This window comes from Mastigoproctus giganteus, chromosome 5 (genome assembly GCF_048544385.1).
Source record: "Mastigoproctus giganteus isolate SK-2022 chromosome 5, ASM4854438v1, whole genome shotgun sequence".
Lineage (NCBI taxonomy): Eukaryota > Metazoa > Arthropoda > Arachnida > Uropygi > Thelyphonidae > Mastigoproctus > Mastigoproctus giganteus.
In genome coordinates, this window is record NC_143579.1 from 210,430,625 (window position 1) to 210,453,922 (window position 23,298).

General features: G+C 34.2%; 1 protein-coding gene across 2 annotated transcripts in view; it reads right to left on the minus strand.

Annotated features, from left to right (window-relative positions):
* The window catches only part of g (adaptor-related protein complex 3, delta 1 subunit-like garnet), a 364,057-nt gene that overhangs the window by 25,407 nt on the left and 315,352 nt on the right, over window positions 1-23,298 (minus strand). For both annotated transcript variants that reach the window (XM_090374354.1, XM_090374353.1), the window contains exons 28-30: window positions 16,457-16,594; window positions 10,647-10,787; window positions 2,181-2,266 (exon numbers count right to left, since the gene is read on the minus strand). In XM_090374354.1, the coding sequence (XP_090230480.1) occupies window positions 2,181-2,266; window positions 10,647-10,787; window positions 16,457-16,594 (365 nt within the window). The remainder of the gene's footprint in view (window positions 1-2,180; window positions 2,267-10,646; window positions 10,788-16,456; window positions 16,595-23,298) is intronic.

The window sequence follows — 23,298 nt, forward strand, 5'->3', positions numbered from 1 at the left end:
TCTCTATTCCAACTGCCATTCAAAGTATTTTTCTATCTGAAGAAGGCTGTCCACTCAGCCGAAAGCTAATTAATTGTAATTTTAGTTTAGTTTGCTCTGAGAAACAATAATAAAAATTTTTCGTATTCTTATTTTGTCTGTGCTGTTGCTGTATTGTACTGTTTGGTGAAATATAAAAATAAAAAAAAAAGTGGAGCAAACTGCTATAAATAATAACACACCTGACATTAAGGAAGTGCAGGTTAGCATAAGTTGCAATCTGTCCGTATTTTCAAATTCTTACGCTTCAAAGTTTTCTTAAAAAAAATTTAATGAAATTTATAAAATTCATTTATTTGTACATAACTCTAAATGCTAAACACTTCATGAACCTTTACTGACTGGACATTTTTCATTGCTTCAGCATTATTTTTCTGATCAAAAACTTATAAAACTGCAATGATCTGCTTCCCATTGTATTTGACAAACAAAGTTTAACACTTGCAAATATGCTGCATATGTGATCAAAGAAAGGGGAGGGAATTCCACACTTTTGGGGACTATCCTTAGACACTAGATCATTATGCTTGAAATTATGATCACACACTGTTTAAATGAATTAATTGAAGACTGCTTCAACAAAACTGCCTAAAAGGTAAGTTTATACTCTTACTGTACAGTACTTGAAGTTTTATTTTTGTGTGTGAAATGGAATTGTAGTGCCCCAGTAATTATTAAAAATATTAAACACTAATGTATTAATACCCAAAGTATCCAATGCTTATGGGCACTGCACCTACCTTAAGATAACCCTGGTAAATGTAATCACTACTATCAGCAAAGGCAACCTATTGTTTGAATCTTTCTTGTAAAAATTCTGTCAATGTCCTAATTTTATATTTGATTTTGCTACCTAATTATCTAATGTATGTTGAAGCAAAGCAATCTAAAATATGTGGAGGTAGTGAGAAATCACTCATACCATCTGTTAATAGATTAAATTTTGTTTAATTAGCAAACCTTCCTCAAAATCACTATCTAAAAGTTTTCTTTATTTCTTTTTTTATTATTATAATTTTTTGTTAAAATGGGTTAATTTAGTGATATTCAATAACTTCAAGACTTCTAGACAAACACTTTCTACTCAAATTAATGTAACAACTTTTTCTAACCTCTTCTTGGCACAAACAATCACTTCTTACTGATCTGCAATCACTTTGAATAGACCTGAACAGAAAGCATTTTGTGTGTTTCATCACATTTTAAAATGAGTGATTTTATTGACTTATAATGAATTTGCATCAAATTTTAATTAAACTTGAGAAGGACATTATATGGAATTACTACTAAGTACGGTTAGTAAAGACACTCTACCATAAAGTATTCAATTAGTTTACTGGAATGAGAAGAGAAGTTATTACAATAGACCCAAACAGCCCCAACAACTAAATAAATGACTATGTTTCGGATTACTGTGTTGAATTCTGTCTTTGATCTTTGAGTTAGGATAAGTTTATAACTCAACCATGGAGAGACCTTGTTGTGCCACAATTTGGTATCTCCTGCAGTACAGTTTGGTCTTCCATGGTCAAGTTATAAACTTATCTTAAACTAAAAATCCAGGCTCAAACTCAAAAATAGATTTCAACAAAGAAATATGAAATGCAACCAATTTATTTAGCGTTTGGGACTGTTTGGGTCTATAATAATAATTGTCCTCTAGTTAAAATAAACTAATTAAGTACTTCACATGGTAAAGTGTCTTTACTAAACCTGCACCAGATTCTGTTTCAAACTAATGAAAAATTCAAGAGAAACACACAAAATTAAAACTGAAATGGAAGATGCTATGTGCTTTTTGAAGACTTTCATGTGCTTTATTAATTATGTAACTCTGGTGAGATAATTAATAAAGCTGCCAGAGTGAGATAAATTATTATCTTACTTTGGCAGTCCTTCAAAAAAACCAGTGGTTCAATTGCTTGCATTCCTGATCAGAAGCGATAATTCACTATATTTAACTTTCTTCACAGAAAGTTAAATATAGTGAATGTCTGGATATCATTCATTCCAAATTTTGCTTTTGCAATTAAATTAACAATATAATTTAAATTAATGACAATTTAATTATGGCTACTCTGCATTAATTCTCAAAATTAGTCTGCTTCTTGTGTTTTAGACTAATCTACATTATCTCTCACCTTTTATATAAAGTACCAATTAGGTAGGAAGAGACAGGGAGATGAAGCTTGAAGTCCAATTTCTCATGCGTGGACCCATCTTCTTTCTGTAAAAAGAGGTTTCATAATACATTAATTTAAAGAGACAACAAATTCAACTATTAATATTAATGATTAGCTTCAAATCTAAAAGAAATCTGCCATTATTGAAATAAAATAAAGCCTTTAAAAACTGATGATTTCGCAGGGGTGAAATCATCAGTTTTTAAACTATCCAGTTTGTTCATATTTTTTAAAAATCTGAATCCCAAGACTACAAGTGAACACGTGGTCTGTTAAGTAAATAAGATCTACTAGAACTAGAATACCCATGGCAAATATTTCCCCAAAACTGTTTCAGAGAAGAGGTAAAGATTAATATTGAAGTAATTATAAAAGCCTTTCCCTTGGCTCCCTTTGCTGCTAGTTAAGATGTCAATGGGATGGACTTGAGTAAAAATGTAATTTGATAATTTTTCACATGTATGACTATATCGTCCTTTTAAAAAAAATTACAATACTGCAAAAGGAACTGGGCCAGAAGCTTGTTCAGTCTGAGTTATTCAAGTTCAGAGAGTGTTCCCAGACAGAGGGACATAAGCAAATTATTATATAGATAACCAAACAGCACATAAAAAGAAAATATAAGATCAGAGAATGAACAATTAAATTCTTGTGAACAGCCTGAAGTGACCAGGAAATACTTGTATAGGGAGTAATATTCTTTTTTTTTTTTTTTTTTTTTTGACATCTCTCTTTTGAAACATTTGACATGCCTTTTAAAACATTCAGGAATGAGATAAATATCAATTATACCTCACAATATGGAGAAGTGACATTTTCAGTGTAAGAATTAGGCAATTCAAGGTTATCTGCTTCACAACATGAGATGTTTAACGATTTTGTGACAAATCTAGTTCAGGTTTTTAGCTGAATATGGGAACTAGCCAATGCAATTGGCAATACAAAATCAGGGCAGGCTCTAGCTTGACTATACAGAAATAGATGTAGTTAAACACTTCTACTAATCATGATATGAGGTCTTGTTATCAATAATATAATGCTTGTAGGAGGTCAAGTCTTTCCGGATGTTAAGAAAGAAGTTCTATTACAGATTTTATTAAAGCCAGAAAAACCCGTTCACAAACTTCACAGACCTTAGGTAAAATATCAGAAAGACGCATGGCACCCCAGTTTTTCCAAGAATATATTCTGTATAAAAGCTAGTTCTCATTAGCAATTTTCTTTTAAGAAATGAAAATCAGCTGGGGATACCATGCAGCAGATTACAAATTCTCAGGTGAGTAAACGTGTCTTAGGAACCTTTGTTGACATCAAGGTTGCCTTAAATAACCTTTAATGGAAGGCACCCTCGAAGGAATAAAAATCTAAGTGCTCACTGACTTGTTTGGCTTATTTTGAGAATGTTTTAGAAACAGGCACATGCTTGTAAAAACCAAATATGACATTAGCATTGGTAGAGGCATATGATGCAAGAAAGCAAGCTTATACAGCATCAGCCAAAAAAACCCCCTTCCCATTTCACCCTTCCATTCGCTCCAAATGTTTCTCTAGTTTTGCCTTGAATTTATTTAACCCTCCTGTGGTGTTCGCATTTTGGTTACACTTATTGTGTTCAGGTCAATATGACCCGAGCATCTATGGGTTTCGTTTTAACCCATAAACGTCTCTCCTAATCCGTTTGTTATATGAAAATTTTCTTCACTGAATGGAAAATATTTTAAATGTAATTTCCAAGGAAAATTCAAAAATATTCGCTATAAAAGTAGTTCGTTAAACAGAGGTCCGACTGAGTAATTTAGAATTCTAAAAATGGTTATAAAGTTTTATATAGAAAATATCTTTACAACAAACTTCTTCTTCTTCCAGTCACATAGCTGCCTGTGGCCACCAACAAATTCCTTCAACTGCATCGATCGTGTGCTATACGAGCAGTATAAAAAAGTGTCATGCCCAGAAGTTCACTGATCCCATCCTTCCACCTAGTTGCAGGTCTTCCTCTGCAAGACTTCCCCTCGGTTTTTCCTTCCATTATATTCTTGAACAGAAAATTTTCCCTTCTTACTATATGATCAAAAAACTAGAGTTTTCTTTTGTTGATGCTATGAAGAAGAATTAGGCCTGCCAATTTTATTCAATACCCACTCATATGTTCTTTGATCCAAGTAAGTTATACACAGTATTCTCCTGTAACACCACATTTCAAATGACTCAATTTTCTTCCTGTAAAGTCTTTTCAGATTCCATCCTTCACATCCATAAGTGGTAACTGGAAAAATTAACAAATCAATGATTCTCAGTTTCATCTTTAGGGGCAGATCATGATCTCTCCATAATTTTATCAGATCAGTGATCAACATTTTAGCAATTGCCTGTCTTCTCTTTACGTCATTTGAGCAGTCACTATTTTTATTTATTCTTGACCCTAAGTAATCAAATTCATCAACTTCTTCGATATCTTGCCAATTAACCTTCACTTTACTGGAACTGAGATTATCATTAATCACCATAATTTTAGTTTTACACACATTCAGAAACAATCCTTTTTTCTTGCTTCACATACTCTCCTCAGAGTTTTTTTACAAATTAGCACAGTATCATCTGCATAACGAAGGTTGTTTATCTTTGCTCCTCCAATTTTGATGCCAGTCTCTAAATCTTCTAAAGCTCCACACATGATATCTTCGGCATAAAGATTAAAAAGGTGAGGTGACAAAATACAGCCCTGCCTGATACCGTTACCTATTAAGAAAAAGTCTGTGTTTCCCATGTGCGTTCTCACAGTTCCTTCCTGTTCCTGGTACAGTAGCTTAATCAGCTGAATTATGTGGATTGGGAAACCCATAATAGTCATTGTTTCCCATAGTTTCTCATGTTGAACACAGTCAAATTTGCATAATCTATAAAACACAAAACGACGAATTCTTTTGTCGAATTGAAAACATTGAATTCTTTGCATTTTTTGTAGACTTACGATCTGATCTCTGGTTTCTCTACCCCTTCTGAAACCTGCTTGCTCTTCTGGCATTTCTTCAAGTTTTCTTGAGATTCTGTTTAATATGATTTTTTAAGAAGAATCTTGCTAGTGTGAGAAATTAGGCTAACAGTCCTGCCTGTAATTTGAGAAAATTTTCAGATCTCTTTTTTTGGTAAGGGGATGAAAATTGATTCCTTCCAATCTGAGAACCACCGTCCCATTTTCCAAATTTTTACAATCATTTTATGAAAAAACTCTGCACCCTTTTCACCTGTAGCTTTAATCAATTCCGCTGGGATTTCATCAATTCCAGGTGACTTGCCACACGTTAGTTCTCTGATGGCTTTTTCAACTTCTTCCTTCAGTGGTACTGGTTCATGATCACATCCTTGAAAAGGGGGTGGCGGATCATTACTGCCTGCAGGTGTGTATTCTTTCCACCTTCCTTTGATTGTTCTCCTCCGTTAAAATCTATCTCCCCTTTGGAGTCCTTAATTACATTAAGTTTTGGTCGGAACTTTTGTCTTAAGGACTTAATTACACCATCCATCTTTTTAGTCTTGTTGTTTTGTTTGTTGTGGTATTCAATTTCTCTACACTTTCAATTGATATAATCCTGTTTGTAATGGCTTAAACAGCACTTGATGACTTTGCTTAGTTCCTGATACCCTTTGTTTCCTTGTACACCCTGCAGTTTTGCAGTTCTTCTCTGTTCAATAAGTTTAAAAGTGGCTTCTGTAATCCAAGGCTTCCTGATCCTTGACCTTTCTCTAATGTGTCTATTTAACTAAATGCAAATTTAGTTAAATAACTTTAAGCTTATTTGAATAGTAGGTAAACGTGAAAAAAATTTACGGAATATTACAAATTTCGAAGTGTACTGCATACAAATGTCACACGTCACTGTTAATAAAGGTGTCGGTACACCATACCATTGCGTACTGTGCCAAAAAAAGCACTGGTTCCAGTAATCAACCATCTGCTGGCTAAAGGCAAATTTCCACACATCTATTCTACAACTGTCTTTCCTCAATTTGAATTTGTCCCCTCAGGCACTGTCATTATTGACAACCTTCGTATCATCGTATTGTCAACATTAAAAGACAAGTTTAGAAAGAATTCTTTCAGGTGTCGATTTCAGGTCCATTTTGTGGAATACCGCAATGGACCAACTCTTAGACCAGGGGTAGGCAACCTCCGGCCTGCAAAAGTGCGTGATCTGGCCCGTGGCCATATTCAAAATATATATAATAAACAGCCAGCTGTTTATTATATATATTTTTGAATTAATGGAATTTCTAACAAATTTGGAAAACACTCTGCACATTGTTATGACAAATATCGATTCACTGATAAAAATAAACAGTATCAAATCTCTCATTAAATATTATAAAAATAAAATATTGCAATTTTTGTTACTGGAATTGTATTTGTATTTTTTTGTTACTATAATTCTATTTTTGTAATTTTATCTTGAATTTGTATTTCGTTTTTCTTATTAATAACTAATTATATGTATGTGTATGTATTACAATGAATACATGAATGAATATTACAATGAATAATATAAAACTGGTTAAGACAATTTTTTCATTACACACCAGTTCAATAATCCTAAAAATCGTGGAAAGCTAAAAAAAATTATGGCGCACCATTTATAAAGGCTGCTCGCCTCTGTCTTAGACTATAGCATATGCATATTATTTCCTTATGTTAACTAAAGCAAATTCAAGGAGAGAATTGGAAGAAAGGGCTGCAAGTGCAGTTAAAAATCATTGAGATCTGGAGCATCCTTAAAGTATAAGTTTCATCATTCACGAACATCCTACTGTTAAATTTTTTGGTGTCTATTTTTCCTGTTATCACAGTCCGATATTTAGTTCTTTGATAAAAGACTGACATTATTGAATCACAATAAATATCTTAAGAATAAAATGAGGGTTATTTTAAATTTAAGAAAATAATAAGAGCAAAATGGGGATTTAAGGACAGATCACAGAATAACTATATCAATGTACATTTGTAATGGTTAGGCTATGCTGCTGCTAAGGCCTACTGACATTTCAGTAGCAATAAAAGGTATTAGGAATTTTTTCAGAGCTTAATAGAATGTACAATAGGGATTCTATTAGAGAGGAAACTAAGAGAATATATAAATTATGTATATTCCATGGTAGGATTCCCGAGAGACAGATCAATACTGGCAATCTTAAAAAGAAATCATGATTAATTAAGAATTAAAGAGCAAATCTTAAGTTTGGGTTTCACTGAGAATGATCTCTGTTGGGCTCCTGGAAATTGGGGTTCATATTGTACTGCACTCTCCTATTTACCTGCATTTAGACATGTTTATTATGTTTTTTATGTTTATTATCTTCACAGAAATTATTTGCAAATAATAATGCAAGTTTACAAGGCTTATTCTGTTAATAAGGTCTTTAACATATCATTTGAATTTATAAATATCTGCAGAAATTGTCTGAACTAAGTTTTAATAACACTAGCCATCAAGATTTTTAACCTCCAAGAACTTAAATGCTGTTTTTAATCACTTTTTATGAGTAGATTTTGAAAAGCACCATGAGTTTCACATAATGTCACAGTTATTAAATATAGAGGGAGTGTTACATTTTACCAAAATATGCCAATTTCACATAATCTAGCCAGTAATGTAAGACATACTGATTTATTTTAACAGATATAACTAATTCTCTTAATTTTATCAGTTGATTCTGGCCTTGGTTTTCTTGTGATAAACATAATCAGATTTCTACCTATGGTTCTTAGGTTCAAATTCCGATGCAACAATTTACAATTTGAAGAGAGATCACTTAGCATTTTTGGCAAGGATTTTTGTACACTGTGCCAAGGTTTTCCAAGTATTAACTGATTGTGACATGTTCTCATGGGTGAAAATCTATCCTCCAAACAGTAGTTTGGAAGATAGATTTACAACAGTAGTGAGGAAGGTAATACTGATCAAGATCAAGTTGAGGATTCCCTGGAAGCCTCAACTTCACAAGATGTCAACTATCAGCCAGTAAGTTCAGGTAGTGAGGTGCATTTAATCAAACAAGATGAGTTGAATGATTTGTTTCGAGACTTAAATTTGCCGAAAGAACAAGCTGAACCATTAGGTTCTAGGTTACAGCAGTGGAATATACTCAGAGCAGAAACAAAGATTTCAGTGTTTTGAAAAAGACATAAGTTTTTGAAATATTTTGCTATGGAGGACAGTATGCATTTTTGCAAAGACATTATTGGACTTCTGAAAGAACTAGGTGTCATGCATAAGTCTGATGAAAGGCGTTTATTCATAGATGCCTCAAAATTAAGTTTGAAAGCAGTTCTGCTTCATAATGGCAACGAATCAGTTCCTGTGTTTCATTCAGTTGGACTAAAAGAAAGTCATGAAAGCATGTCTAAGATTCTACATGCTATAAAATACTAGAACTATGGTTGCAAGGTCGTATGCAGTGATCTTAAGGTGTGTAGGAGGTTTCCTTTATTGGTTTGTAGGAGGGTTTCACAAAATATTGTTTATGTTTGTGGGACACGTGTGTCAGAAGAACATATGTTGTGAAATATTGGGACAAGTGGGAGGAGTTCATACCATGACAATGTAATGTAAAATATATTCCTTTAGTGCAATCAAACAAGGTTCTTCTTCCACTCCTGTACATCACAAAAATTTTGTGAAGGGATTAGATAGAAAAGGTAACGGATTGCATACTTGAGAAGTGTGGTTTCTAATTTAGCATATGCCAAACTTAAGAATTTTTGTAGGACCCCAACTTAGGAAACACCTGAAAGATGATGTGTTTGAAACCCAGTTAAGGAGGTTGAATTGGCAGCTTGCCGATCATTTAAGGCAGTAGTACATGGTTTTTTTGGGTAATAGGAAAGAAGAAAACTATGAAATGTTGGTGTCTAATTTACTCGAGTACTACAAAAACATGGGCTGTCGAATGTCTTTGAAAATTCATTTTCTTCATTTCTATCTCGAAATTTTCCCTGAAAATCTGGGAGATGTGAGTGATGATTGGGGATTACTGCTGATTCCTTGTGAGGGAGAGCAAGCAGGAATACAAGAGAAAATCCCTTAGTAGCAAACATTTTTAAGGACAATTACAGGTATGCTGATTATATATTATTGAAATATAACTATTTCGTATGATTTATGATATTTTTTCCAAAGTTAAATAATTATAGATAACGTATATTTTTTTACTTATATTACCAACTTGAATTATACGTATATATCCCTTTATTTAAAAATTAAATGTTGGTTCATCTTTTGATGTGGATGTGATAGAGACTTTTGATGGTTATTTCTGGAATCAGCGCGTTTATTTCCTCTATATTTTCATTGTAGAGGTGTGACAAAAAATATTTTTTGTTGGATAGTTTAATTAGAGTTAGCAATGCTTTTAGTGTTATTACCCAAGCTTTAGCACTGAGAACTCGGTGCTTGATCCTCAGTGAGGGCACAATGTCTCACCATAATCAAAATTGAACACAGGTAATGCATACAAATATTGATTTTTTTTTTTTCAACTGCTGCATTGAAATAATGCTAGCACTGTAATTTTTACTTTAGTAAAAACTACAAAGAAACCAGTACATATTCAATACAATTCTAATTATAATACAATGATGCACTTTTAAAAATATCCTATGCTACAATTTATAATATAGAAGTGTATATAACTTAAGTTAGAACACCAGTAAAATTAGTTCAACTTAAAAAAAAAAATTAAGAACTTTAAAATCCCAAGAAAAAGTGAGTGCACCTTTCAGAAGATTAGACTAGAATTTCATAACAAAAAAAAAAAACAAAAAAAAAAAAAAAAAAAAACACAAACACCCCTAACCCCTAGAACTTAAGAAATATACTTTGAATGGAAAATACCCCATGAAATTATTTAATAATTTTAGTGTGAGACACTTAAGAGGTACAAACCCCTTCAAGCATTTTCAGTGTTAAAATATACAATCTGGTTATGTTTCTAGATTCTTACTGAATCTGATCTTCAGACCAACATGAGGTAGGGAATATCTATAAATTATATTAATTATTAATTAATTTTACTTATTAAAGAAAAATTAGTAAACAATACATGTCAAACTACTAATCGAAATTCTATATGATTACCAACTAAAAAATTCAACATAAATTCTTTAAATCAGTGAAATAGTTTGATGTAGTACAAAGCTGAAAATTGTACCCAGTATTAAGGATACCAGTACACCCTGTAAATTTTTCATTTATGTACTTCATTGATGTCTCCATTAACCAAACATGGAATATTATCCTTGTTATGTAACACTGCCTTCTCATTTATAGGCAGATAATATACCTAAGTTCCCATGTCTATTCAAATCTAGTCAAGAGGGTCTTTTCAGAAAATAAGAATAAAAGTTTCTCATGAAAGAAATTAGGTACTCACCACAACCATGTATGTGAAAGTCCCTCGTAACCTCTGAGACATAACAATGCTATCTACACTGAAGGCAAACTGTCCTTCATTGGCAGTGCTAGGAGGTAGCTGAAATGGAACCTTAATGCCATCATGATTATTTGTATTTCCCTGTAAAAGTACAAACCAAATGACTATTTTTTTTTTTTAATCTGGTTTAAGAGAACTTATACTATACAAATTAAATATCCTTCTAAACAAATACAAAGCTAATGTTTCCCTTTAAAAGTTAAATAAGTTTAAAAATGGTAATATAATGCTAAAAAAAGCCCTGTAACTAATACTATAATAATAGTATTTACACATTAACCAGTCCCCCTTTCCACAAGTCTGTGAAACAAACTTGTTATAGGTGTGTACATATTTTTAACAATCCTTAAAAAGGAAAGCGATTTTCTTTATAAACAAATTTCAAAAAATTACTGCTGTATGGTGCCTATAAAGATAAAATATAAATTACAAAATGATCTGTAATTGATAGTTACCAATTATATGCGCTTTTTGAAAAAAATATATTATTAACTTTTTTGTGCTTGAGAAACAGACGTTTAATTTTATTATGCATATTTTTTTAATGTCCAAACTTCTTTTTACCTAAATTTGAATAACCAGAAAAAAATAACTTCAACTCTTTTAATTGTGAAAATCCACATCACCTGCTCTCCATGGCCTAGGTAGTTGAATACTTGCCACCACCAGCTTGGGAAAAAGATCTAGACTCAAAAAAATATATATATTTTTAAATGAAAACTCCAAACACAAAAGGCATTAGAACAGTGTAAGGGCTGAAGGCTGAGGGGACAGAAAATACCCGTTGACACTATACTTGAATTTCTATACATTGTAATATTTAAGAAATACATGTAAAGAAAAGGCCATGCTAGGAGAACAGAAATAGGAGGAATAAATGATTGGAATTGGACAGTGAGTGAGTGCTGACTGGTTCAGGCATGTGTCCAGACTGATTTTGAAGGAGGTTGGGAGAATAACAGATGCCAGAGAGAAAGAGAGAGGGAGAGAGAGAGAGAGAGAAAGAAAGAAATGTGGGAACAATATTCTATAGTAGAGTAAATCTGTATAGAATGAGTAGTTGTTTAGAAGAAAAGTAACACTGATTGAAAAAAAAAAACAAAAAAAACCAGTTTCTTTGATGCAGAGGAAGCAATACTAGAAATCTTAGTGTGATCAAAGATGACACGGAGCATGTAGACTGTTTTATATAAAAAATAAGATTGAATTTAACTAAGTTTTCTTTGCCCCACTGGAGAATTACCTGGAGATTTGGAATTTAGGAGTTGGTGGTGGATAATCACGATGTTGATGGTGTTTGTGCAGGCACGGTTTCTCAAACTGGAAGATGAAATGTAGCACACAGCTGAGTGCTGTCATCATATGGACAGGATTTCCAATAAGTGGAAGAAGATCATTTATTTATTTCGTATGATGTGATCAATACACGAAGGAACCAGTTTTTTCTTGCTTCCTTTGTGTATCGTGGCCGGGATATCCAACCAACCGGTTGGTTCGGCACCATCCACTGTCCAGCCCGAGGCGGGAATCGAACCCACGACCTTTGGGTTGCCAGGCAGGCACTTTACCTACCCGGCTAGCCCGGTCGGCAAGAAGATCATTAATATATATATGAGGAAAAGAGTGAAGAAAGAACCAAACCTTGGGGAACACTAGCATTGCTGAAGAAATTATAAGATGTTTCTAATAAAACTAGAAATTAGAAATCTGATTGCAAAAAACAGTCAGCAATCTATAGGATGAGAGCTTGTGTTGAAGACGTTTTTGCCAAACAGTCAAAAGACTTAGAAAGGTTAAGCACAACTGCTTGAGTTTCACCAATTTTTCCATCAAATTTGTACAAATATGAGTAACATAAGCCAATATATCACCAGTGGATCAACAACAACCTTTCAATCTGAATCCATACTGGTGATCCTTGATCGAATGAAACGTTTTGATTTATTCACAAGCAATATTCACAATAATAGATATTTTTCCATGTCCAACAACATGGTTTGGCCTCTCCAAGTCCTTCCTTTCCTTCGAGGTTGTTTACACATACTGAGTATGTGAACAACTACCCCCAAGATTGTATCTACTTTTTCATTTCATTCACCAAAGTGAGGTCTACATGTAGCTTGGTCTCGGTAAATCAACACAGATTTTAATCTAATTTTTCCTTTTGATTTTTACTCTGTATTTTAATTCATTAGTTCTCTGTAGGGTTAACAATAATCAAAGTGCACTGTGCATACATACATTTATAAAATTATAAAAAAAAAATTTAAATTAAAACATTATTGGCTTTTACATAACCTATAAGGCTGATTAATACATTTGGTAATGCCATACTGTGTATTGATTATCACAGATACAAAGAATCCCTTATCATTGTTTTTCCTTTCAATCTGAGTGGTTGATACTTGAAAATGTCACCCTGATTGTGGGTATGCAATGATTGGTATTTTGTATATCACCCCATAGATATTTTAACAATCTCTAACATGAATTTACCTATGCACACTCTATATATTTAAAAAAAATCTTTTATATTTATGTTTATTTTAATATAAACTTTTAGGTTTCTTTTAAGTTTATTTAAATATAAAAATCATTATATTTAAATAAACTCAGTGCCTTGTACATAATTACACTCAATCCAGGTTGCCAAAAGTTTTCCATTCTTTCCATTACATTGCTTCTTGTTATTCTGGTGGCACTCAATACACACTATATGTACAATTTATAAAAGTAGAAAAAAAATTAAAAAGTTAAAACATTATACTGTAGTTGTACATAACCTTTAGGCCTGATTATACATTTGGTAATGCCATACCATATTGATTATCACAGAAATAGAGTACCCCCTTATTGTTATGTTTCCTTTCAATTTGAATGGATGATCCTTGAAAAAGTCACTCAGATCTGGGGTAAGCAATGATAGGCATTTTGTATATTATTCTGTAGATATTAACAGAGCAGTCTCATCAAGGTTAAAAATTTGCTGCATTGAATAGCCGCCTTCATCAATAATTTTTTCCAACACATCACAAAATTTCTCTGCAGCTGCAGAATCGGAACTGACGACTTCACCGCATACTTTAATGTTGTGGTAACCAGCGCGATGCTTGAACCTATTAAACCACCCGTTGCTTGCCACGAACTTGGCTTGGGGTTCACCGTACTTATCCTTAATATCTTCATAAATACTTCTTGTTTTTGCTTCAATGACAATTGGACTTAGGGGCACTTGCTTCTGAATCTGATTTTCCATCCATATTATTAATAGCTGTTCCATCCATATTATTAATAGCTGTTCCATCTTCGATATAGCACCCGAACGCTGTTTTGTGATCACCGTTGATCCTTTAACATGTTCTTTTATATGTGCAGTGTCCCTTAAAATAGTATTCACTGTTGAAGCAGCGTGACCTAATTCCGTGCAATAGATGACAAACTTTGTCCTGCTTCATACTTCTTAATCATTTTCATCTTCATTTCCAAATAAATTTTGTTTCATTTCCCAGCACAAGCACTTTCCATTGGTCCCTTTCCCTTCACCATTGTAATAAGTAAAGGGATGAAGAGAAGATTCTGAAAATTTATTTGTTTTTTATATGATTGAGGATTTCAGTGAAGGGGAACTCATTTCACCGTAATGTAAAAACCCACATAATTCCAGTTATCAGTATTATCGCAAATGCAATAAGATCGAGTTTACTACCCATTTATAATTAGATTGTACTAACAGAAAAGCCCAATAAACCGGAAAGTGCAAATTGTTCTTATTGTTTTATGGTAGTAACCTCCAGAAATGTGTTTTAGAAAAATATCACAAAGATGTTCAAAATTGATTCTTATAATGGGAACATATGATAACGATGAAAGTATAGTGCAATTTGCATTATAAATATGATCCTTTAGAGAAATAAATAGCTTAGTAATATAGTGAAATTTTCAACTTCCAAGGACTTGGAACGAATTACAAAAAAAAAAAAAAAAAACCCAATGTGTTATTGGGTTCACATTATGATATTTTCAATACCTCCATTTATTCCTACACATACAAAATGCATTTCCATATTTTTTTCAGTTTGCACCAGCTGGTAAAAACTTATGTAAAGTCGAATTTGCGTAAGTCGGGGAGTTCCTGTATTCAATTTTTTAATAGAAGGTTAAGCATTGTACTTCTGCAAGCTGGATTAAAAACTAAAAACATTTTTTCAGAAATAAAAACAAGTGGGCTTGTCAGATCCTGAAAAACCATTTTTGTAACAGTTGTTACCATCGCCATTGAGTTAAGACTGTTTTAAATGAAGCAGTGATATACCTCAATGTATCTCTTTATTTACTTGGTTTGCTTAAGGAATAATAAGAATCCAATTTTCTTTATATATTTTTCTGTATAAATTTATGATTAATTAATCCTTAAACACTAACATATACACTCTGCTGCCACTTTATTAGGTACACCTACCTAGTAGCATGTTGAGCCATCTTTAGCCTTCAAAACAGCCTAAATTTGTCTAGGCATGGATTGAACAAGATGCTGAAAACCTTGTACAGGAATGGAGTACCATGCGGACACGAGTGTGTCACGCAGTTCCTTGAGATTCAACAGAGGTGTAGGCCTGCAGCGAACAGCTCTTTCCAACTCATCCCAAGGATATTCAATACGATTGAGAACTGGGGACTGAGTGGGCCACTGCAGCAAAGAAAAGTCACCATCATGTTCCTGGAACCATCCCATAGTGATTCAGGCTTTTTGCACCGGCATATTATCCTGCTGGAAGTAACCATCTGACTGAGGATAAACTGTCAACATGAACGTATGCACTTGGTCAGCAACGATGTTTAGGTGCGATGTGGCATTCAGAAGTGAATCTATGGGTATCAATGGACCCAATGTGCGCCAAGAAAACATTCCCCACACCATAACACTTTCCCCACCACTTTGCACAGTAGTAGTCAGACATGACGGGCCCATGGATTCATGTTGTTTTTGCCAAATTCTGAGCCTTCCATCAACATGATGCACCAGAAACATCAACTTGTGAGACCAAGCAAATGTTTTCCAATCCTCGATAGTTCATTGCTGGTGTTGCTGTGCACACAGGAGGTGTGCTCTCTTGTTCTTCATTGATAACAAAGTATGCGATGTGGCTGTCGGCTGTTGTAGCCCATTCGCGACAAAGTGCAACTAGTGGTCCATTGCGATATTTTGTTCTGCGCACCAAGGTTGTATTCTGATGTGATGTGCGACATTGTGGCCCGTCTGTTTGCTTGCACAATTCTAGCCATCCTTCTCTGACCTCTCTCATCAACAAGCGATTTTCTTCCACAGGAGTGCCATTGAGAGGATGTTTTCTGTTCATTGCACCATTCTTGATACACCCTTCAAACTGTGCTGCACGAAAAGTTCAGGAGAACTGCCGTTTCAGAGATGCTTTGTCCAGCATGTCTTGCACCTACTACCATGCTAGGTTCAAAGTTCGTTAGATCACTCCTTTTCCCCATTCTTGCTACGGTTTTTAGGTTGTTCTATTGCATTTATATCCACAACTGTGGTCATGTGACTTGCAACATTGTGGGACAAACCATTTGTTTGCACAGCAGGAGTGTACCTAATAAAGTGGCAGCACAGTATATATATATATATTCTGTATTTTTAAAACAGCGTAAGAGGCTTTTCAATGTATTTAAAATAGACTTTATTAAAATACAATTAAAAAATTTCCACAAAAATTAAAACTGTTATAAGAACTTACTGAACGAATCATTTTGGTATTGAGGGTATCCAAGATATTAAATTCCATCTCTTTGATTTGATAACCACTGAGATTATGGAAAATAACTGACACAACAATTTGATGTCTGTGATTGGGTAGCACCCGTGTCTCATGTGTCTGTTAAATAACAAATAATAAAGCATGAATTATACATAAATGTACAAATTAAATAGATTATAGAACAACCGATGGCATATGATATTTATCCCTTATCAATATAATAACGGTTCATATACAAATCAAAAATCATTTCAAAAGTACATAACCATATATGTTTGAATCTAAGAAAATCTTTGCCCCCTCATTTGTAGTGCTCGGGTTTTTTTTATTTTTTTTTATTTTTAGGAGCATTAGCAACTAAGGCCATATTGCTCCGGGGATATGCGGTGGTCATTCCCTGACCTTTCTGCATCCTCCATATTTGGTGGTCACGGGCTTGAACCCCGGTCTAATCAAGAAGCATGTGCTACGCATTTCTGCTCCTGTTCACCTGGCTATGGAGGCGCCGTAGTGCTCAGATATCAGTAGTAGTATTAGAACTGTTACCATTCTTTATAAAGGACTTTTTGAATGTTATTGTTATTTGGTTTTTAGGAGCATTAGCAACTAAGGCCATATTGCTCCGGGAATATGCGGTGGTCATTCCCTGACCTTTCCGCATCCTCCGTATTTGGTGGTGACGGGATTGAACCCCGATCTAATCAAGAAGCGTGTGTTATGCACTGCTGCTCCTTCCCACCTGGCTACAGAGGTGCCCCTTTTTGAATGCAGATATATATCAAAATAATTATTCTCAAAGTAAAACTGTTGTTTATAGTTAGGTAACCATTAACTTATTGAACTAGGCTTTACTAAAGTCAGTTCAGTACTTGGAAGCTCTAAGATTAAGATAGCATCCTCTATGTTAAATTTCATATGAAGTACAGACTGTGATTAAATCCTTAACAATCAAAAATGGTACCAAAATGATTCAGAAAACTGTAATGCTAACTGCATAATAAAATGATTATAACAAGCTTATCTTAATTTTATTAAATTTTTACTCATTTACTAAAATGAGTTTACAACAAAGTGAAACATCAGTAATCATATCCACAGTTTTATTTTCATAAAAACATGCAAAATACAATGGTTTCTTTCTTGGTCCCTCGCTTAATTTTTATGCGACATGTACTAAATAAAACATACCACCAAAATATATGAATTAGGGATAAAAGTAAAATGAAATTATACTGGCATTATATCAATATCAATATTATAGGTTCAATCAATAATTCATGGCTATGACAATATTTCATTTAAATGTACCACACTTATATTTAAAATACAATTATTCATTATTTTTGACTTTTTAAAACATGCACCTAAATTCCTTTTAAAAATTGCTTAAATATAAAATAAAACAAATTTAATGTGGCGTAACCAACTAACAATGTCTCAAAATAAACACTATTGCACCACATATTAAAATCGCATTTGAATGTAACAAAAAGTTGTACCTGCAACAAGCAATTAAACCAAAATTAGAGAAAACAATTAACTATAAAATAAAATCTAGATTTCTATAATGATCACTTAATATTATACCACATGAATATAAGATAGTTTATTTAGCTTAAAACTAAATCCCTATACATTAAGGTGACATTTCATAGGCTGTTGCCAGCCTCCTGCTGGTGGAATGTCTCAATTCTGACTGCACATTCTGAACTGAGACAATCAGCAAGCAGGAGGCTGGCAACAGCCTACGTATGGTCTAAGGATGGGTTCCAGCAAAGTTCCCAAAATGTTACCTTAACATACAGGAATTTAGTTATAAGCTAAATAAACTATCTTAATATTCATGTGGTATAAGGATAGTCATGTAGAAATCTAGATTTCATGGAAAACCAGAACATAACATCCTTCTCCAAATATATAAAATATATTTCCTACTGGTGCCCATGATTGTACATATTCCTAAATGTTCACATTTCTGTTATGGTCTGCTTATTACCAGAAAACCAACCACGGATGTCCCAATGCAAACAGTATACACAGATTCAACTGAAAAAAAAAAAAAAAAAAAAAAAACGCATACTTAAATATGGTTGGGCTGACACCCTGTAACAAGAATTGACTCAAACTAACTAAAAGATGAAACGTAAATTTCACTGTCCATCAAAGTTGATCAATGAGCCTAAACATAATGTAAACATGTAAAATTAACTCTTACTGACTCAAGTAAAAAGCAGGATAGAAATTAAAATAAATTATAACTCTAAAAAAATCTATATTTTCAGTTTTGAGTGTGGTGGTTTTTTGCTTATGTTAGCAGATAAAGGAAGGTAATCAAGCACATTGGTCCACTTTACCCAAGGCAACAATACTGATCATGATTATGAATTGGTTTCTAATAAGCTGAATAAATATTTTGCATTTGCATTTATACATGGAAGGAGCTTTTAAACTTGAGAGAATGATTTTTATGATATCTGAAAATGCACTAGATGTGAAAAAATTATTACAATTTAAAGTGAACAAGGCACTAAGAGCTGACAGAATCCATCCAATTATACTGAAAGAATCAGCAAAACAGATCTTCAAATATACTTATAGGTACCTTATATACTTATAGAGGTATATAAGGTACCAAAGTGAATCAGATTAAAATGAACAAGACAGGTATATTTTCACTTTATAGAGAGAACAAGGCTGCACAAAACCAAAATTTTGGGAAGTAACAAGAAGGCTGGATCTTATGAAGTTTATTTTCAGGCAGCACGTGGTGGATCATTGGAATGAATTGACAGCCACAGTGGTGGAAGTGGAGAGTTTGGTAAGATTCAAAGTGGAATTGGATAAGCACTTTTTGGTGATGGGAAAGTTATGTGATAGATTATTTTTTTAATTTCATTTTTTGGCAGATGCAGAAAAACTTTACCTCTTTGCATGATTCAGCCATAATAATAATAGTACCTGCAATTTCATTACAGATCAGTCTTCCAGATAGATCTTGCACTCGTCTCCCCCCCCCCCATAATTCTGTTATTAGTAGCAAGCTGAGAGGCTATGACTCTGGTTACTGAACAACCCGAATATCAATTTAGTGATGTTCATGAATGGGTTAATGAATTCCTTCTGCTAACCAAGTAGACAGAGGTGGTTAGCTATGTGGTTGCTGGAGAAGTTAATGAATGTAATCTCTGGTACACTTCCTGTATTATCTTGTGAGGATGTATATTGGATAAGCTAGGTAATGCTTAAAAATTTGCCTGCTTGTTCCATTTGCATTGGTATTGAATGCTCCCTCCTGCTGGGTTTACCCTTTTGTAACTCTGTAGGGAAATTTGAGCAGTTTGGTAACCATAATACGCAGTGATCAAGTCAAATGAGTCCTGATCTACCCCAGCTCCCATCCAGGGTGCAAAAGCTGCCCCCGATGTTACTGTGACATGGAAACAGGTTCTCCTCTGGCACTGTTAAAGAAGCCTCTATAGCCAAGTTTGCTGATCTTGGTCAGGGGCAGCAGGGTTTTCCTCTTGGGGGGTTCTGTTTTTTCCCCTGTACCTTGAAATCATCTCATTTTACAATTGTCTTCAGTAGAAAACCCAATTTTTCATCTTTTCTCCTCCTATGGCTATAAATGCTGCATCTTGGTAGGCTACACAGTCTGGAATGGGGATAATAGATTGCCTGAGTACCCCTTGGACTTGCAACAGAGAGGGCAGAAAATGAAATGAAACACCAGAGCATGTCAAATGTCCCATATTAAGATGTGGCTCCAAGATATGAGAAAAGGAATTAGGAAGTATATAGGCACACCTCTTGCAAAGATTAGTGCATTTCAAATGTTCATTTTCTATGTGATGTTTCAATAATTACAATTCCTCAATCAACTCTGTTCTTTGGCCATCATCATGCCACATAGTTGCACATTTTTCTCTCATACTCTGCAACAGAGAATGTGATATCACTGAGTTTGTCGATGTATGTTGAAAAACAAACTGCTCTTTAAAAACAAGTTTACTAATATTTTATGAAATATTGAAGACTATTGAAGACTATGTAGAACTTACTGACTGACTCATATATACTATTAAACACAGGGTAAGCTAGAGTGGAAAGACAATGCCCCCACCAAGAACACAAAAGGTGGAGTGCCCCCCCCACACAGGATCATTTCTAAAAAAAAAAATCTCATCACTTGTTCATCCCGACAATAATCTGTCTAGTTTTTCCTTAAATTTATTCACACTGCCAACAACAGATAGAAGTTTGTTCCAACAGTCAACCACCTGTGGCCAAAGGCAAACTTCTGCACATCTGTCCTACAACCATCATCAGTTTGAATTTATGTCCCCTCATTGGTGTAATCTGAGCAAGAGGAAGGATTCCATCAGCATTGAACTTGTCCAATCCATTCAAAGCCTTAAACACTTCAGTCAGATCACCTTGCACATACCTAGTCTCATGATACTGCAATTTGCAGATTTGAAGTTTTTCTTGGTGAGACCACCCTTTTGTTCCCTTCACTAATCTCGTTGCCCTTCTCTGCACATGTTCCATGTGCAGAGTAGGGCAACGAGAAAATGAGGCCTCCAGACCTGTATACAGTGCTCAAGATGTGGTCTGACCATTGCCTTATGCAATGGGTTAATCACCCCCTTATCCCTGCTAGCAAAATTCCTGTCTATAACTGACAAAACCCCACGAGCTCCTGGCTGCCTGTTTGTACTGCTCAGAGAATTTCATATCTGACTGAACAATTACCCCCAAGACCTTTTTCATTTTTCACTACTCTGAGTGCAGTACCAACAGTTGGTACTGCACAACTGAGATAGCTGCTAACCATATGCAGTACCTTGCATTTGTCATTGTTAAACTTCAACTGCCATTTTTCAGCCTGTCTGGCTAATTTTTCTTGATCTTGTTACAGTAGCTTGTCATGATTACTGTCATTAACCACCCTGCCAACCTTTGTATCATCTGCAAACTTACACGTTAAGACGAAGGTGATACTATGCAAAAGCTTTTCCTAAATCTATGTAAGTATTGTCAAAATTATTCTTTGCATCCAGTTGTTTGGTGACAACTCTGTAATAGCTAATTAGACTAGTTACACATGATCTCCCCCTTTAACAAAGCCAGGCTGTGATTTCCTTATAATTCCATTCCTGTCCAGACAATCCTTCCTCTCCCCAAGAGACCTAGTTTCCAAGCTTTGCAGTCCACATCCTGTAAGCTGTTCTTCATATGGACATTAAGTAGTACCCCTCACTAATCTAGCTGCCCTTATTTGAACCCATTCTAGAAGCTTTGACTTTCTTCAAGTGTGGTCTCTAATCCTGAGCACAGTATTCTAAATGCAGTATCACCACTGTCTTACAGAAAGGAACAATGACATCCATCCATACCTGAAAGGGTCTTATATATCATAGACAAGACACCTTGTATCCGTCATCCTAGCTAGTTGTTTAGACTACGTGAAAAATTTCATGTCTGCCTCAATTGTCCCATCTAATTTTTTTCATCCTGAACCACTTTTAACTCTACTCCATATGGCTTATAAGAACTCCTGAATTTCTGTTCCCTTGGTGAAAAACCTTACATTTAAAAGCATTAAACTTTAGTTGCCATTTTTCAGATCATTTATGCAACCAATCTACGTCATTTTGAAGCAAAATAGACTGGATCTGGTCATTAACCACCTTTGCCACCTTTAAATCATCATCAAACTGACAACTTCTTCTTCTTCTGCACTCTCTCATTGAAGGAGGGTAAGAAACAGAAGTGGCAACAACACTGATCCTCGTGGGACTCCACTTGTTACACTAGTCTGCTCTGAGGTATATCCATTTATGACTATTCTTTATCTCTTGTCATTTAGCCAGACTTTGATCTAATGAATGCTTTGCCATTAATCTCAATTTGCTTTGGTTTATAAAAAATACTTTTTTGGGGAACTGTATCAAAAGCTTTACTGAAATCAGGGTAAATAATGTCAAAGTTGTTTCTTGCATCCAGCTGTTTTACAATTCCATCATAATAATTAACCATATTGGTCGGGCAAGACTTCCCCTAAACAAACCCCCTCAGTAATCCATTAAGGATATTATCACTATCAAGATAGTCTTGTATTGTATCCTTAACTGCAGAATCCAATATCTGGCCCATCACTGAAGTCAAACTCATTATTCAAAAGTTGCTAATCACATCTTTTGCACCTCCTTTGTGGATTGCGAAAATGTTAGCACTTCTTCAATCTGGGAGGAGGATTGTCCTGGAATTTAATGGTGATCTCTTTAACATCCTCAATGTAATGACACGAACACAACTTTTTTTTAGATCTACACTGGTATTCAAAGAAAGTGCATCACCTAGGAATTTTACATTTCTAACCCTTTTTAATGATGGTACGTTACATTAATGACTAGCATCACAAATAGAAATATAAACAAAAGATATTTATTAATAGTTAAGGCAAATCTAAGTAAAATTTGACAGGTGCTCTCAAAATATTCCAAAATGAGCATTTGCTCATTTTGGAATATTTTGGGGGCACAACAATTTTGGAATATTTTGAGAACACGACAATTATGGCTGAAATGTTATCAGAAGCCCTCAATTTGCTTCAGTTTATCATTTTAAATGGAAAACAAAATGAAAAGTTCATTTTCTTTTCCGTTTAAAAAAATGAAAAGTTCAGGTGCAAACTAATATTTAGTTGAACCGCCACTGGCCCTGATGACAGCAGCACACTGTCGAGGCATTGACAAGATGAATTTCTGAAAATAATCAACTGATAGCGTGTGATTCCAAACACGAATTATGGCTTCCTG